We start from the raw sequence: 16,508 nt of genomic DNA, 5'->3' as shown, positions 1-16,508 counted from the left end.
GTGAACAAACTAGTAATAGGGTTCCCTCCAAAGTGGCTGCAGTAGTAAGTGACCCCCATAGTGACCCCACTAATAATAGTGACCTCAGTAAGGGATCCCAATTGCAGTCCCAGTAATAATAGTGACTCCTCATACTGGCCCCAATAGTAATGGTGACCCCCATGGTGGGTCCAGTAGTAATAGTGTCCCCTATTTTGTCCCAAGTAGTAATAAGTGACCGCCATAGTAGTCCCAGTAGTAATTGCGATCCTTCTATTGGCTTCTAGCTGGCCAACATCCGTACGGGCATTCCATTCACCCAACCTGCAGCTCCAGTCCATCAGCAGTCGCTTCTGGGTCTGTGACCACTGATTTCTCCCCTTGGATTCGGCCTGCTGGCCTTGTGTTTGATATGTAGTTTAGACTCTTAATCATCACATCATTGTGTTAAGGCCCATTTACACGGAGAGATGATCGCTCAAAAAAAAAATTGCTAAAAAGCGATCATCTGAACGATACTCGTTGCGTCTAAATGTGCGGCCATCGTGCATTTTTCGTTCACTGCTAGCTGATCGTTAAATTCAGGCCAACTTAAAAATCGCTGTGCAGTTTTATCAGTTCTCTGCGGGTAATGTTGATAGCATTGTTTCCCGTCAGAGAACAAAGGAGCTTAATACAGATAGGAGCCCTCAGGCTATTTACTGCTTTCAGCTAAAGGCTTCATTTGCACGCTAAATAGCTACTAAGTAGCTGAGTAGCTGCTTAATAGTTTATGCAAAACGATCGATCAAAGCTGTCACTCACACTGTCGTTTGAGTGATCATCACTCCGTGTAAATGGGCCTTTATACCTCATGGAAATGTATGAATAAATGGACAACTTCCTTCGCCCATTGAGTGTGTCCGTACAGAGTTTGACACTGTCAGCACTGATTGCATAGTGTCAAAGCCAATTAGGACATGCCCATTTACAGTTGAATGGTATCACCCAGCTGAAAATGTACTTGCGAGTTTCAGAAGGAGAAACAAAAGTAACAAACGATGCATAGTTCCAGAAAATGTGCCCCATAACAATTATTTTATAGAGAATGGAGGGTTTTTTTTGTAAGAGATTGGTTAGCAGAACAATCGTATTCTAGAGAAGACTCAATATTTTGCAGCAGGCACACAAGCAAATTGTTCTCCACATGCTATGGTTGAACTCTGATAAAAATGACCTCTGATAGCTTTATTGAATCACTTCACATATATAATAGAAGTTCAAAGACAGCGCAAAACATTTGAAACAAGACCTGGCCATCTGGCCTTTAGCTAAACATTATAAATTTCATTTTACAACATAATCATGGCTCCTGCAACCCTTTTGCAATAGCCTGTCACTTCTCAGGTTGACAGCACCCTGGGAGCAGGTCTCTTAGTACCACTCCTAATGTGTTTCCCTGAAAATAAAGCATATCCCAAAAATAAGCCCTAGCCTGATTTTTCAGGATTTTCGGGGTGGCTTGAAATATAAGCCTTACCCTGAAAATAAACACAGCTCAGCCAGTTCATAAATCCCGCCTCCACAACGTGATGGCTGTAATTGGTTCTTCAAGCACCGCTCAGCCAATCAATGCAGCACTCAATGAACCAATCACAGCCATTGCATTGGTTCATCGAGTGCTGCATTGGCTGGCTGAGCAGCGCTCGAAGAACCAATCATAGCCGTTGCTTCGTGGAGGCAGGATTTATGAATCCTGTAACCAGGAAGTAATCCTATGTGGGCGGCCGAGGACTGCAGGAACCATGCCGGAGTTGGAGAGCAGCGGGAGGGACCTGGACTGAGCCTGCTAGATAAGTAAAATAAGACATCCCCAAAAATAAGATCTAGCGCCTCTTTTGGGACAAAAATTTTTATGTAAGACAGGGTCTTATTTTGGGGGAAACACAGTACCTGGCTGATAAATACTTCAACTCCTCTGGGTTTGCTTTCCCCTCACCCATCTTTTCCTAGATGGGATATACACAGACACACACACACACACACACACATATATACACACACACTAATTGACTGCTATTTCCATTGAATTTAAAATGCTTGTTAAAACCCCTCTAGAAAGAGCCTTTGTAGAATAAAACTAAAGTTTGCTGGAAGACAAAAACTTGGCATACTTGAATGTATGCATTAGCCATAATATATAACAAAATAGAGTTTACCAAGACTCCAACTAATTCATACAGCATTGCTTAAAAAGATTACCATTTCTAAGAAGAACAAATGCAATTAACCTTTACATCTTTGCCTTTACAATGTAGCAGTGTAATAGCTTCAAATGTACCTTCTAATAAATGCAGATTATAAGCAAAAGAACACTTTAATGGAAAATAAGTGCTCACAAGATGTCAAAAAACTAGCAAACGCTTACAGAATAGGTCTGAGATATAGTCAGGTCATGAATAAGAACATCACAAGATCAGTTCCCAGAATCCTGGCCAGGTGAACAACAAAACTACAAGATAACTCTTTGCAGAAACAACTTTAGCAAATTGTAGGCTTCTGGATGCTGATGGACTGTCAGCAGACTATCAATCAAAAGATAAATGGAAAAGAAGATGAATACCTCAAAGAGAACATTGAACTTGCTGCCTGGCCGGTTAGACGAGACAGATATATTTTGTAGAAAAAGATTTGTCCTAAATCCCTGCGAACTTGCGGCTTACGAGTCTACATGGCGGTCCTACTCAGTGGTACGCAGCTGCCTCTCAATGCAAGCTCACACAGGGAAGGCTGTCAATAATTGAGCGAGATCACAGTGTAGAATATGGGAAAAGCGAGAATATCCATCTGGGTATGTAGTTCTCAAATGGTCTTTATATATGCAGAATGAAAAACGATGAGGTACAACATTTCGACCCACGCAGAAATCTTTTACAAACTTGACATAAGCTGTTATGCCGGGCTCACCCGAATTGATTTCAATTGCAGATTCCGCGATACTGTATGAACTGAAGATCCGCGGTAAAACACGGGCATTGGAAGGCATGTATTTTCTAATTTTTGTTCACACTCGCAGGTAGCATATTCCGCAAGTGGAAGAAAAATTGCAACATGCTCTATTTTAACTTGGATTCCGCACGGACGGCTACCATTGAAGTCAATGGATGTGTGTGTTCCGTCACCCATACGCAATTAATATTGCGCATGAGTGGCGGAAACGCTCTGAAGTATGAGAATACAGAGAAAAGCCTTTATTCTCTCTGGAAGAGAGGGGAAAAGAGGAGCGAAAAGAGGAGACAAAAAAGAAAGAGCGGAAGGCAGGAAGAGCGGAAGGCAGGAAGAGCGGGAGGCAGGAAGAGCGGGAGGCAGGAAGAGCGGGAGGCAGGAAGAGCGGGAGGCAGGAAGAGCGGGAGGCAGGAAGAGCGGGAGGCAGGAAGAGCGGGAGGCAGGAAGAGCGGGAGGCAGGAAGAGCGGGAGGCAGGAAGAGCGGGAGGCAGGAAGAGCGGGAGGCAGGAAGAGCGGGAGGCAGGAAGAGCGGGAGGCAGGAAGAGCGGAAGGCAGGAAGAGCGGAAGGCAGGAAGAGCGGAAGGCAGGAAGAGCGGAAGGCAGGAAGAGCGGAAGGCAGGAAGAGCGGAAGGCAGGAAGAGCGGAAGGCAGGAAGAGAGGAAGGCAGGAAGAGAGGAAGGCAGGAAGAGAGGAAGGCAAGAAGAGAGGAAGGCAAGAAGAGAGGAAGGCAAGAAGAGAGGAGAAACGGCGAAAGGAGAGAGGAAGGGAGGAGAAGAGAGTCAAGAGGGGGAGTGAAGAGACACTCGTTTGTGTGAGCCTAGCTTTATGCGTCACAAAGATTCCAATGCAGGTCGAAACGTTGTGTGTAATCATTTTTTAATGCTGGATAAGAAAAGGGCAGTTTGCTAACTACACACCCGATTGGATGCTGTTACTTTCTGCATATTCTGGTCATCAAGTGTCCTTGAGGAATTCCTGGATTTTGTGGTGCTGAATCAGCATTTAGAAATTGCAAGGGACATAAGAGTGAGTATGCTGTGGACTTATCTGTTTGCGTTTTCATAAGCCAAGAGAGGGCGGTATTAACCCTTTCCAATCCATTTATTTTTTCTCACCCATTCTCCCCAGCTCCAAATAAATTGGAGCTGGGGAGAATGGGTGAGAAAAAATACATTTTCCTGCACCCTCCTGAACTGACAGAGTTCAGGAGGGTGCAGGTGCTCACTGCACCGTGGGAGATCCTGCTTACCTGTCCGGCGTCTTCCACATTCTCCTTCTGCCTCCCGGCTCGGCGATCATGTGACCGCTGGGGTCAGATGGCATCCAGCGGTCACATGTTCGCCGAGCCCGGAGACAGAAGGGAGAATGCGGAAGACACCGGTCAGGTAAGCAGGCCCCCCCACGGTGCAGGCTCCCGGCTCGGCATTCATGTGACTGCCGGGGATCAGGTAACACCGGCGGTCACATGATCGCCGGCCGGAATCTCTATGCATTGCATAGCGCTAATTGAGCGCTATGTAATGTGTAAAGGAGAAGGCAGAAAGGGTTAAAAACCCTTTCTGCCTTCTCCTCGGGGGTCCTCGATGAGGACCAGTGCAGGAGTGTATCTGCACCCGATGTGTCTGACGATCGGGTGCAGATCCACTCCTGCACTGCAGTGTCGGGCCTCCCCCGACATCGGAGCTGTGGAGGGAAATTATGATGTCGGGGCAGGCCCGACATTGGACTGGAAAGGGTTAAAAGGAACAATCCAGGAGTAATTGATTTGTGCTATGCCTAATGTAGGGCATAATTAAAAGAAAAGAGTCATGTATTGCCCCTTGTGGCTCTGGACTAGACATAACACAGTATATCACCTTCACTATAGACCTCCCCCCAATCCCATGCATATGTATGTTCAGCCAAGAATGCATGTGTTCTCAATGGGAACAGGGGAGTTTATCGGCTTGTATATGCAAGCACAAAAATTCTTGAGGTTCAGCTGTACGTCTTGATGGTCAGCTGCACGCAGACTGAAAAAACATTGCGCCCAACTTGAATTGGAGAGTACATGGACATCTCATCTGTGTGTCATCCAATGTGTGGGAGACCGCCCATTGATATGTGCTATTCGCGTCTGAAAATTGGACAAGAATACAAAATGCTGTGATTTTCTTTTTACTTGTCGAAGTAGAAAAAAAATCCCATGTGCATACACCCATTCAAACAAATGAGGGCTATTTCCATCCAATTTTTGTTAAGTAAATTGGACAGGAAAAAAAGGCTGTGTGCAATTACACTAAACAAGAAGAAGTGCAGTCAATCAATGACAGCCGCATGGGGGCGAATAATTGTATTAATGATCTGTTTGTGTGTGAACAAGCACCTATTGACATTCTTTGTAACTGGTGCTAGTTACAACAGACAGATTCTCAGCCAATGTAAGGCCTCTTTCACACCTGCGCTGGAACCTCCGTTCAGAAGTTGTCGCAGATCCAGCACAAATTACTAAGAAAAAAAGTGCTGCATGCAGCGCTTTTTCAACTGGTAAAATGCCGGGCACCTGAGTGGAAACCAAACAGACCCCATTATAGTCAATGGGCTCCGTTTAGCATTGTTTAGTTCCGTCATAGGACAGATTCATTCGGCCAGAGGATTCCCCCTTTCCTGCTCTTCGAACGAAGCAGGAAATTGGAACCCCTAACGCTAATGTGAAAGCAGCCTAAAACGACCCTAAGGGCTTATTCACATGAGTGTATATCGGACGGCGTTTTCACAGCCGGCCGATATATGCTACCATGTGACGCACGGGCTCGGGGTATATGCCATCGGGCAGGTGAAATAGCTTAGCTTTGCTCAGCTGTTTCCCTCTTCCCTCCCTTACCAGCTATCTGCAAGAGGAGGAGGCATGACGGGGCAGGAGCTTAGCTCCCGCCCCCTCTCTGATCCTTGTCAGTGTTTGCAATGGGAGGGGGCGGGGTGGATCTTAGGTCCACCCCCTTCCATTGCAAACAGCGGAAAGAGGTGGAGAGGAGAAGAGAATGCGGAAGGAGCTTAGTCACGCTGCTAAACTCCCTCCCTTCTCCGGCCGCTGCCATTGGCTCCCATAGGAGTCTATGGCAGCGGCTGTTGTCTGGCCAGGAAGATAGTTCCAGGACCATCTTTCCCGCCCGGTGTAAAAGCGCCCGGCCCAGGCACTTTTACATGGTGATAATACGCCTGTGTGATCTGATGCATTGGAATCTAATGCATCAGATGGTAGCGTATACCGGCCAGCCATGAAAACAGTGGCTGATATACACTCCTGTGAAAGAGCCCTCAAACATAAACAGAATAAACACAATAGAAACCTCCAATAAACTGATGTGATTACTAACATTTTCTTTGCCATTCAATAATACAGCAACCTTAGAAGTCATCTCAACAAATATACTCTTATTGGTATAAAAAATATATACCTTTGATCTGATTGCCTTCCAGATTGATGTTCTGTATAGATTGAATTTCTGTCAGCTCTTCTGGGAATGCATCAAGCTTATTTCTTGCTAAATTGATTATTTTGAGGTTACATAAAAGGCTGGCTTCAAAAGGGAGCTTTTCAAGAAGGTTTCCTGCAAGATCGAGTTCTGTGGACACAGAATAATAAGAATATTAGATCCACATATAATAAAAAAAAATCTTTTAATTAAGGAAGAGCAAATATTTCTTCAACATTTTCTATATGGTGACACAATATAACACCAAGTTATGATGGTAAGGCATGTAGTGTAAGCATGCAGCAGACTGATAGTCCTTGCCAATACTGAATAGCATGATACAGATGTGTACAAGCTTTGTATAGATAAATACAAAAACATTTGTGGGCTGCATTCACACGAACGTATATCGGCTTGGGTTTCACACCGAGCCAATATACGTCATCCTCATCTGCAGGGAGGGGGGGGGGGGGACTGAGCTCCCGCTCCCTTTCTGCCCTCCTTCGCCCCTCTGCACTATTTGCAATGAAAGGAGGCGGGATGGGGCGGGGCTAAGTTTTGAGAATTAGCCCCGCCCCCGTTCCGTCTCTCATCATTGCAAATAGTGCAGAGGAGCGCAGAGGAGGCAGGAGCTCAGTTCTTGCTCCTGGCTCTTCCATCCTCCCCCCTGCAGATGAGAATAACAAATATCGGCTCGGCGTGAAAACCGAGCCGATATACGTTTGTGTGAATCCAGCCTTAAAGTCCTTAGAAAACACTCTTTAATTGTGCAATTAGTGAGCTTGTGTTGGAGGATTACAACGGGGGTATATTTACACAATGTAGACTTGTTGCAGAACGTTTTGCAACCGAAAATCAGTTCCATTCATCTGAATGGGGTTCTTTTTGTGGGAATCACAGGATTTCTGCAAGCCTCATGGATGAATAGAGACAGTGGAAGAAATTTCTGCAGCAAATTTGCCGCTTATGAATATACTCTAAGGCCTCATGTCCACGGGAAAAATCAGATCCGCTGCAGATTCTCCATGTAGAATCTGCAGCGGGTCCCTCCTGCCCCGCGGACATGAGCGCCGAAAATAGCAATTTAAAAGAATTTACCTATCCGGCGCGGGCGACGAAGCTCTGCTCTTCCTCACGGCCGGATCTTCATTTTCGGCCGGTGGATGAATTCCTGACGCCGGCGGCACGTCGCCGGCACGTCGTCGACGTGCCGCGCGCATGCGCCGGGCACATCCGCCGAGCCGAAGCAAGGGAGATGCGGCCGTGAGGAAGAGAAGAGCTTCGCGGTCCGCTGCGGGTGAGTAAATGCTTTAAATTCCTATTTTAGGTCTCCCGCGGATCCGGACGGCTTCCATAGGCTTCAATAGAAGCCCGCGGGAGCCGTCCCCGCGGGAGACCTGCATGAAAATGGAGCATGGTCCAGATTTTTTCATGCTCCATTTTTTTTTAAATCACTTTTATTGACGATCCGCGGGTATTTATGTACCCGCGGGTGGTCAATGCATCCCTATGGGGTGCGGATCCGCATGCAGGAAATCCGCTGCGGATCCTAAATCCTATTTTCCCCGTGGACATGAGCCCTAAAGATTGTTCTAAAACGTCTACATGAAGTTCATTCAGTTCAAAAAAGTTACAAAAATTATGCTATCCCAATTTGGCAAAAATAAAAAACAATACATATTTCTATACTCCGTATATACAGTGCGTCCGGAAAGATTTCAGATCCTTTCACTTTTTTTTTAACATTTGGTTTTGTTGTGACTTGTGCAAATTAAAAATAAAATTCTCCTTCATTCTGCACTCAGTACCCCATAATGGCAAAGTGAAAACAGAATGTTAGAAATCGTTGTACATTTAAAAAAATAAATAAATAAATAAATAAAAGATGAAAAACTAACATTTTGCATTGACATAAATATTCAGACCCTTTGGTATTACACTTCAAATTAGTTCTGGGGGCCTCCAACTTCTCTTTAGCATCTTTGGGATGTTTCTAAACCTTTATTTGATTCCCCTGTGGTCAATTCAATTGACTTGACGTCATTTTTAGAGATGAGCGAGTATACTCGCTAAAGGCAATTGCTCAAGCGAGCATTTAGCGAGTACCTGCCCGCTCGAGACTGCAGGTTCGGGTGCCGGCGGCGGGCAGGGAGCTGCGGGGGAGAGCGGGGAGGAACGGAGGGGAGATCTCTCTCTCCCTCCTGCTGACTGCCGCTACTCACTGCTCCCCCGCACCGGCAGCCGAACTTTCAGTCTCGAGCGGGCAGGTACTTGCTTGCTTGCTCGAGCAATTGCCTTTAGCGAGTATACTCGCTCATCTCTAGTCATTTTAAAATACACACCCGTGTCTATGTCAGAGACAAAATAATGCCACAAGGAGGACAGAACTGCCTGTAGAGCTCAGAGACCGGATTGTGTGGAGGCACAGATCTGGAGAAGGCTACAGAAAAATTCTGCTGCACTGAAAGTTGCCAAGAGCACAGCGGCCTCCATAATTCTTACATGGAAGAAGTTTTGGAACAACCTGGACTACTCTTAGAGCTGGCCGACCGACCAAACTAAATAATTAGGAGAGACGGGTCTTGGTAAAAGAGGTGATCAAGAACCCAATGGTCATTCTGGCTGAGCTCCATCTGTTTGCAGATGGAAGAAACTTCCAGAAGGGCAACCATCACTGCAGCACTTCACCAATCTGGGCTTTATGGCAGAATGGCCAGAAAGAAGCCTCTCCTTAGTAAAACACCCATGAAAGCCATCTGGAATTTTCCAAAAAGCACTTAAAGGACTCTCAGGCTGTGAGAAACAAGATTCTATGTTTCAATAAAACAAAGACTGAACTGTCTGGCCTTGATTCTAAGTTTTATGTCTGAAGGAAATCAGTCACCGCTCATCACCTACCCAATACTATCCCTACAGTGAAGCTTGGTGGTGGCAGCGTCATGCTATGGGGATGGTTTTCCTCGGCTGGGACAGGTAGACCGGTCAGGGTTGATGGAAGGCTGAATAGTGCAAAGTACAGAAATATTCTTAATGAAAACCTGATCTAGAGCACAAGAGATCTCAGACTGGGCAGAAGGTTCACCTCCTTAACAAGACAATGACCCCAAGCACACAGCCAAGACAACACAGGAGGGGCTTCGGTACAACTCTGTGAATGCCCATGAATGGCCCAGCTAGAGTCCTGACTTAAACCTGATGAAACATCTCTGGAGAGACCTGAAAATATCGTCCACAGATGACCCCCATCCAACTTGACAGAGCTCCAGAGGATCTGCAGAGCAGAATGCAAGAAAATCCCTAAATCCTGATGTGCAAACCTTGTGGCATCATACCCAATAAGACTGGAGGCCGTAATCACTGCTAAATGTGCTTCAACTAAGTACTGAGTACATAGTTGTGGGTGTGAATACTTATGTCAATGCTAAATGTTAGTTTAACACTTAAAAAATGTACAAAGATTTTTAACATTCTGTTCTTACTTTATCATCAAGATGTACTGAATGCAGAACGATGGGGAGAAACTCGATTTTGTATTTGCACAAGACCATGATATAACAAAATGCAAAAAAGTGAGAGGTTCTGAGGACTTTTTGGACCTACTGTGCTATAAATAATAGTGACCAGTAATGTGAATTACTACTTAGAGGCTCTTTTTGTGCTATCTACACCTCATTGCCCGGGAAAATGGATTTTCAGCTTTCTTTTCCATAGTTCCTAATTATATGCAGTCTAAGCTACTGCATTCCGTATATTCCTACATTAAGTCTCAGCAGGCCGAACTCCTATAAATCCTTTAAATGTACTGCACCTTTATTAACACTTGTCCACCGTTACGTTTTTGGCTCCAAATTTCGGTTCTACTAAATTTTATAATAAATCTGTATAGAGGGGTTCTGTTTTTCAGACTTGATCAATTCTATAATTCCGAGTGCATGTAAGCAGCACTAGAGTACTTGACTGCACGTGAATTTATACAGCTGGTACTGAAAGCAATGTGAGCTAAGGAAATCAGAACACAGTGAGCGTTCTTGTAGACCCAACCGCATGCAGCCATTTAAAAAAATGTGAAACAGCAGTTGACTGATGAGTCCTACAGCTATGTAGGTATGCCACTGAGTTTAAGTAGTTCTAAAAATGTTGCTGCGGTTAATTTCTACTAAAACAGCCCAATCATGAACTCAATTTCAAATATCTTTACGAGCATTTAAGAATACCTGATTTACCACCTATACTGAATTTTGATGGCAATCACAGTCAATACTAACAACAGTACTCATTACAACAAGTTGTGTTAAAAAGCTTCTGCCAGCTACTTTAAGCTCTATAAGTTAAGCAAAAAGTCAGAAGATGAAAGTTTCACACTTACGTTCCCCACTGTTCCACCGATGTCAGGGCTGAAACCAGCCGCTGCAGTGCATTGAGTGGTGCGCTAAGTAGTCCTCCCAATGTAACGCATGGGGCTCAAAGTAGCTGACAGACTTCCTGTCAATGTACAGCGCTAGCACTCAATATACTCTATATACTCAAGTATAAGCCTAGTTTTTCAGAACATTTTTTTGTGCTGAAAAGCCCCCCTCAGCTTATACTCGAGCCAGGGAAGGCTTAAAAAAAACCCTCCATACTCACCTCCCAGCCAGTGTCTGTGTCTCCGGCGGCAGTCTGCTTGAATTCTCTCCGCTGTCATCCCCCACCGTCCTCTTTGCTCGGCTCTGTCATCCCCTGCCATCAGCGCTTTGTAAGTAAGAGCTGTGATTGGATCGAGCGTCAGCCAATCACAGTTGGTGCTCAATCATTTACAGCCAATCAAGCTGCTTTAGAATTCTCCCCGCTGTCATCTCCCTGCTCGGCTTTCAAATCCCCTGCCATCAGTCCTGTGTAAGTAAGCTCTGTGATTGGATCGAGCGCCAGCTGTGATTGTCTGGAACTCAATCCAATCACAGAGCTTACTTACACAACACTGACAGAGCCAAGCAGAGAGGATGGCGGGGGATAACAGTGTGGAGAATTCAAGCAACTTGTCGCACAGACACAGACACTGGCTGGGAGGCGAGTATGGAGGGTTTTTTTTTTTACCTAGTATATACTCTAGTATAGCTCGGCTTATACTTGAGTCAATAAGTTTTCCCAGTTTTTTGTGGTGAAAATTATTGTCTTGGCTTATACTCGGATCGGCTAATACTCGAGTATATACGGTATCTCTCTACATTTGTTATACAAATGGTATTTCTGACCACTAAAACTATATTCCCAAACATAGAAGTCAACAGTTTCTTAGGAATACTCCTCAGAATACCACATGTACATATCAGAATACAAATGAAACAGATGAACATGAAACATGCAACTATTCCCCCTGGGGCACCTCAGTATTGGACCCGATGTTCCAATATTGAGGGACTTCCAAATAAACTCTGCAAAGCAATTTCTAACAAATTATGTACACCCAAATGTACACCCAAATGGAGAATTGCTATCAGCTGTAAATCCCCTAGTATCCTCTTTCCAAGAACTCTGGTCAATATCCAGGAAACTGAAAGCTTCGACAGAATAGTCATTATTATAGACGGATTTCCCAAATTTGAAGCCATATTTACATTATTTTTTAGCATTATCTACATGTTCTGAAACATCATTTCATCAATTAAAGGTGTTTTCTAGGGTAGGTCGTCAATAGTTGATCAACAAGGGTCCTCTACTCAAGCTGTTTAGGTGCCCACTATTAGTGGCAAAACACAGTGTACGGAGCGGAAACAAATAGCTCTGACCTCTGTCCAGTGGGCGGCGCTAGTAACCGCAAAGCAGCTTCCATTAAAATCCTGTTCTCTGGTGCACTATGCCACCTGCAGGGTCTGATTGCGCAGGCATGTGCACCAACCCACCAGCCCTTAATAATAAAAGAGCAAATATGTGCAAAAACAAAAGGAAATGCACACAATTACAATAAAAGGGGAATATAAGAGTTACTCCTTTTACACGGGCTGATAAATTGGTCAGATCCCGCTCAGTCTAATTGCATACACCGACGGAACAATAAACAAGATTTCATTTGCTTCTCATTCGTTGTTTCAGCGTGCAGAAAACTAAAGGACAGATTGGACCGTGTAAACAGGCAGTATCACTTCTTATTACTGCCTGTTTTCCATGAATGGAGGCGGGCTGGCATGACCCCCGGAGTGCTCCTCCTCCATTCACTCACCAATACTCGTTCCTGTGTAAAAGCACAGGAGCAATTATTGATGCAATGACTTGTTGGGCATCTACGCCGACGGGTCATCCCATGTAAAAGGACTCTTGGGCCTCACTCACACAGACATATGTTGTGCAGGTATTGCACACATATTTTTCACATGCATCATACATGGTGCTAAAAACTCATTGATTTCTATTGGGCCACTCATACCTACCTTTTTTTACGTGAAAAAAAAAAAATGCTATTTTGGAGCGTAATATGCACCAATATGGGCAATGGGGATTTGACATGTACAGCAAATATGCATATATACATGTGCATTTGCTGTGTACGGCGTATCTTTTCATGTGCGTAATACAAAGGGTACATATCCCCGTATGAGTTATACCTTGGTGCGATGCAACTTTGACAGTAGCAAATCCTACTGTCAAAGCTATGATCTAAGCCCTAGCTACAGACGCTCTTAGATGCCACAGCAGCTCTCCCCAGGTCGCGGCACTTTTTCTATTCATCATCTTCTGGCCGGGGATTTAAAAAGTGCTGGCTGTGATTGGCTAAGCGTCAGCCATTCATAGCCAGTGCTTCCAGGAGGTGGTGATTTTTCAATCCCCGGCCAGAAGATGATGAAGAGAAACAGTGCCAGGGACCGAGAAGAAGCTGCGGCAGCGCCCCGGACAGCGCAGGAGAGGTGATGTATACTTATTATTTTCCTGAGCTGTGGCTTATTTTCGGGGAAGGGCTTATATTTCAAGCCCCCCCCCCCACCTTCCCCCGAAAATCCTCACATGTGGTGCTACAAAGTTGCGATATCATCGCAAGAAATTGCATGGACCAGCGTCTTAACATGTCCTGAACAGGAATTGAGTTAGAATGAGTCATTTAGGGTGCCTGCACACGAACGGAATTTCTAGTGCGTTATTTTATGCACATTGTCCGCCAGGACCGCAGCCAATATACTTCTATGAGGATCCGCAGTTGTCCCCAGACGGACGGATTTGTATCGCGTTTTTTCACGCGCTTGAAAAAATCTGCGACCTGTTCTAATTTGGGTCGGATTCTGCGCGTGAAGCCTCCAATACAAGTGAATGGGTGCGTTTTTTCACGCAGTACATCCGCAGTGCAGCTGCGGATGGAGTCACTGGTTGCTATGACTACAGGAAGTAGGCGTGGTAGGAGGCGTCCCAACACACAGCACAGTGCTTCACAGGCAAATTTCAGCAGCAGCACTGCCCTTCCAGTCACCTCATCCACCAGCCTGCAGCCAGCAGCCACCAGCCTGCAGCCACAAGCCACCAGCCTGCAGCCACCAGCCTGCTGCCACAAGCCACCAGCCTGCCACAAGCCATCAGCCACCAGCCTGCAGCCACCAGCCACCAGGCGTAACGGATAATGATCGACATGGGCAAACTTGTCGCAATGATGCAGGACTTCCCTAGCATATGGGGCAGTAACTGCCCAGAGTACCTAGACAAGAATCGAAAGGAACAATCCTGGCTTCAACTCTCCGCTCAGGTTTATGGGGATGCCTGGACGAACGCAATAGAAGCGGAAAAGAAGAACTTGCGTGAGTATTATTCGCTATTGCGTCAACTGTCCTTTTTTTTTCCATTTTAACCCCTTAGTGGCCAAGCAGTTTTACTTTTGTTTTTATTGTGCTTTCTTCCATCCCAACTTTTAACCCCTTAGTGACGGAGCTTTTTTGCTTTTTTCCTTTTTTTTCCCCTACTCCCTAAAAAATCGTAGTTCCTTTATTTATCCATTAACGTCGCTGTATGTGGGCTTGTTTTTTTGCGGGACGAGTTGTATTTTGCAATGGCACTATTTATTGTACCATATAATTTACTGAAAAACCTTTAAAAAATTGTAATCGGAGAGAAAAAAAAAAGACTTTCCACCATCTTTCGGTCGCCCTGTTTCTGCAGCGCGCAAAGTGCAACAAAAACGACCTGATATTTTTATTCTATGGGTCAGTACGATTACTACGTTACCAAATTTATATAGTATTTTTTTTGCTGTAGTACTTGTATTTTTTTTTAAACATATTTAATTTTTTAAAATTATTTTCTGTGTCCATTTTCTGCGTGCAATAACTTTTTTATTTCTTTGGTGACATAGTTGTGTGAGGGCTCATTTTGTGCGGTATGTCCTGACGTTTCTGTTGGTACCATTTTCGCATACAGTTGAGTTTTTGATCGCCTTTTATTACATTTTTTCTCGGAAATAGGGTGACCAAAAAAGTGCATTTCGGGCGTAGTTTCTTTATTTTTTTTTACCACATTCACCGTGCAGGGTAAATCATACATTACTTTGATAGATCAGACTTTTACGGATGCAGCGATACCAAAACGGTCACACTGCAGGACGGACGACTCTCCACAACGCTGGCAGAAAAGAGCACATGACCGGCTCCATTGCCGGACTTGTGTTCTTTCCTCCAGCTCTGTGGAAAGACGTCCATCCTGCATTGCGGCCGTCTTGTGGAGGAAGACGGGTGCATCAGCCGCCAGGATGCGCCCAAGTTACTAAGCCCTCTCTGTTTGTTTTTTGCGGGAACAGTTGTATTTTCCACTGGTGCCACTGAAGCGGCATTTATTGGGTTAATAGCCTTGTTCAGCAGACACCCGCAATGTGTAGAGGGAGATAGGTAGGATTTCTTGCCAATGCAGGATGTAAGAATGCAAAATCTGTAGTAATGAATTCCTCTTGTGAATTTTTTTGCAGTGACTGAAATAAAGTCACGCTGGAGAAGCGCCCGAAAAAAGTTACATGGATCAACCATGCCCACAAAGACATCTGCTCACCGGGTGAAAGCATGTTGCCAGAATAATTTAACGGTGCTCGCACAAGCAAGAGGGACAAAACGGAGTCTGGGTGTTGGTTTTTAAACTGTTTTCCAAGGAATGGGCAGTTCTCTAGGGGTTAGGTTTACAATAAGGGGCGGCTGCTGGTTTTTCTGCGCGTTTTTTTCCGCAACACATCCGCGTATATCCGCGCGTGATTTTTCACGCATCCGCACCTATCCGCAAGCACATTTAGGCCGCCTGCAGACGAGCGGGTCGGATCCGGCAGCGAGAATTCTCGCCGCGCGATCCGACCCGAGAGCCTGCAGGGACGAGCGCGTACTCACCCGCGCCTGGCGGCCCCGGCTCTTTCATGTGCCGGCTGCCGCGCAGCCGGCGCATGCGCAGACCGGAGCCGGCGGCCGGGTGAGTGCGTGCCCCGCAGAAAATTAGAACATGCCGCGGTTTGTTTGCCGTGCGAGATTTGGCGCGGCCAAACCGCGGCCGTCTGCATAGGAGTGCGTATTTTAATGCACTCCTATGCAAACTTTCAGCGGCGGAAATCCCGCGGCGGGATTTCCGCTCGTGTGCAGGCGGCCTAAGGTACCATATGCGCGTGAAAATCCGCTAGCGGAATCTGGAACGCTCGTGTGCAGGCGGCCTTAAACATTTCATTTTCTTAAAATAACTAAATTATCCATTCAGCAGAAATGTCATTTACCACTAATTTTTATTTTTATGAAGAGCACGTGCCAACTCTCCATCCAAGCGGCTCAAAAGGCATATTACGGCTTAGTGAAATTAGCTGCTGCAGTCACATAAATTGGCATGTCTAAAAAGTCTGCATCCCCTGCCTGACTTTAATTACCTGGCAGTCACTAACTCCATGTGATCGGCTTATCACTTCATAGCACAGCATATCGCTTGTAGTATAGACTTGCCTACAAAAATGTCTCTTATGAAGACAGTAAAAAGAAAATCAAGTTTTTGCCCCCAAAACCTCAATCAGTAGCCGACAACTCTGCTTCCCTACTCTGAAAAGGTGTGCTTAGTAACCGAAGAGGTGCTTTATTATGATAAAAATGAACTTTAACACCTCCATATGTAAGAGAGTCAGTC

The 16,508-nt window shown here is 45.3% G+C and overlaps 1 protein-coding gene across 2 annotated transcripts in view; it reads right to left on the bottom strand.

The window, feature by feature from the left end:
* LRRC20 (leucine rich repeat containing 20) overlaps positions 1-16,508 on the bottom strand; it is a 244,459-nt gene that overhangs the window by 51,403 nt on the left and 176,548 nt on the right. For both annotated transcript variants that reach the window (XM_066600558.1, XM_066600557.1), the window contains exon 4: positions 6,402-6,569. In XM_066600558.1, coding sequence (XP_066456655.1) covers positions 6,402-6,569 — 168 coding nt within the window. The remainder of the gene's footprint in view (positions 1-6,401; positions 6,570-16,508) is intronic.

Source organism: Eleutherodactylus coqui, chromosome 4, assembly GCF_035609145.1.
Source record: "Eleutherodactylus coqui strain aEleCoq1 chromosome 4, aEleCoq1.hap1, whole genome shotgun sequence".
Classification (NCBI taxonomy): domain Eukaryota; kingdom Metazoa; phylum Chordata; class Amphibia; order Anura; family Eleutherodactylidae; genus Eleutherodactylus; species Eleutherodactylus coqui.
This window is presented reverse-complemented; position numbering and strand designations above follow the sequence as displayed.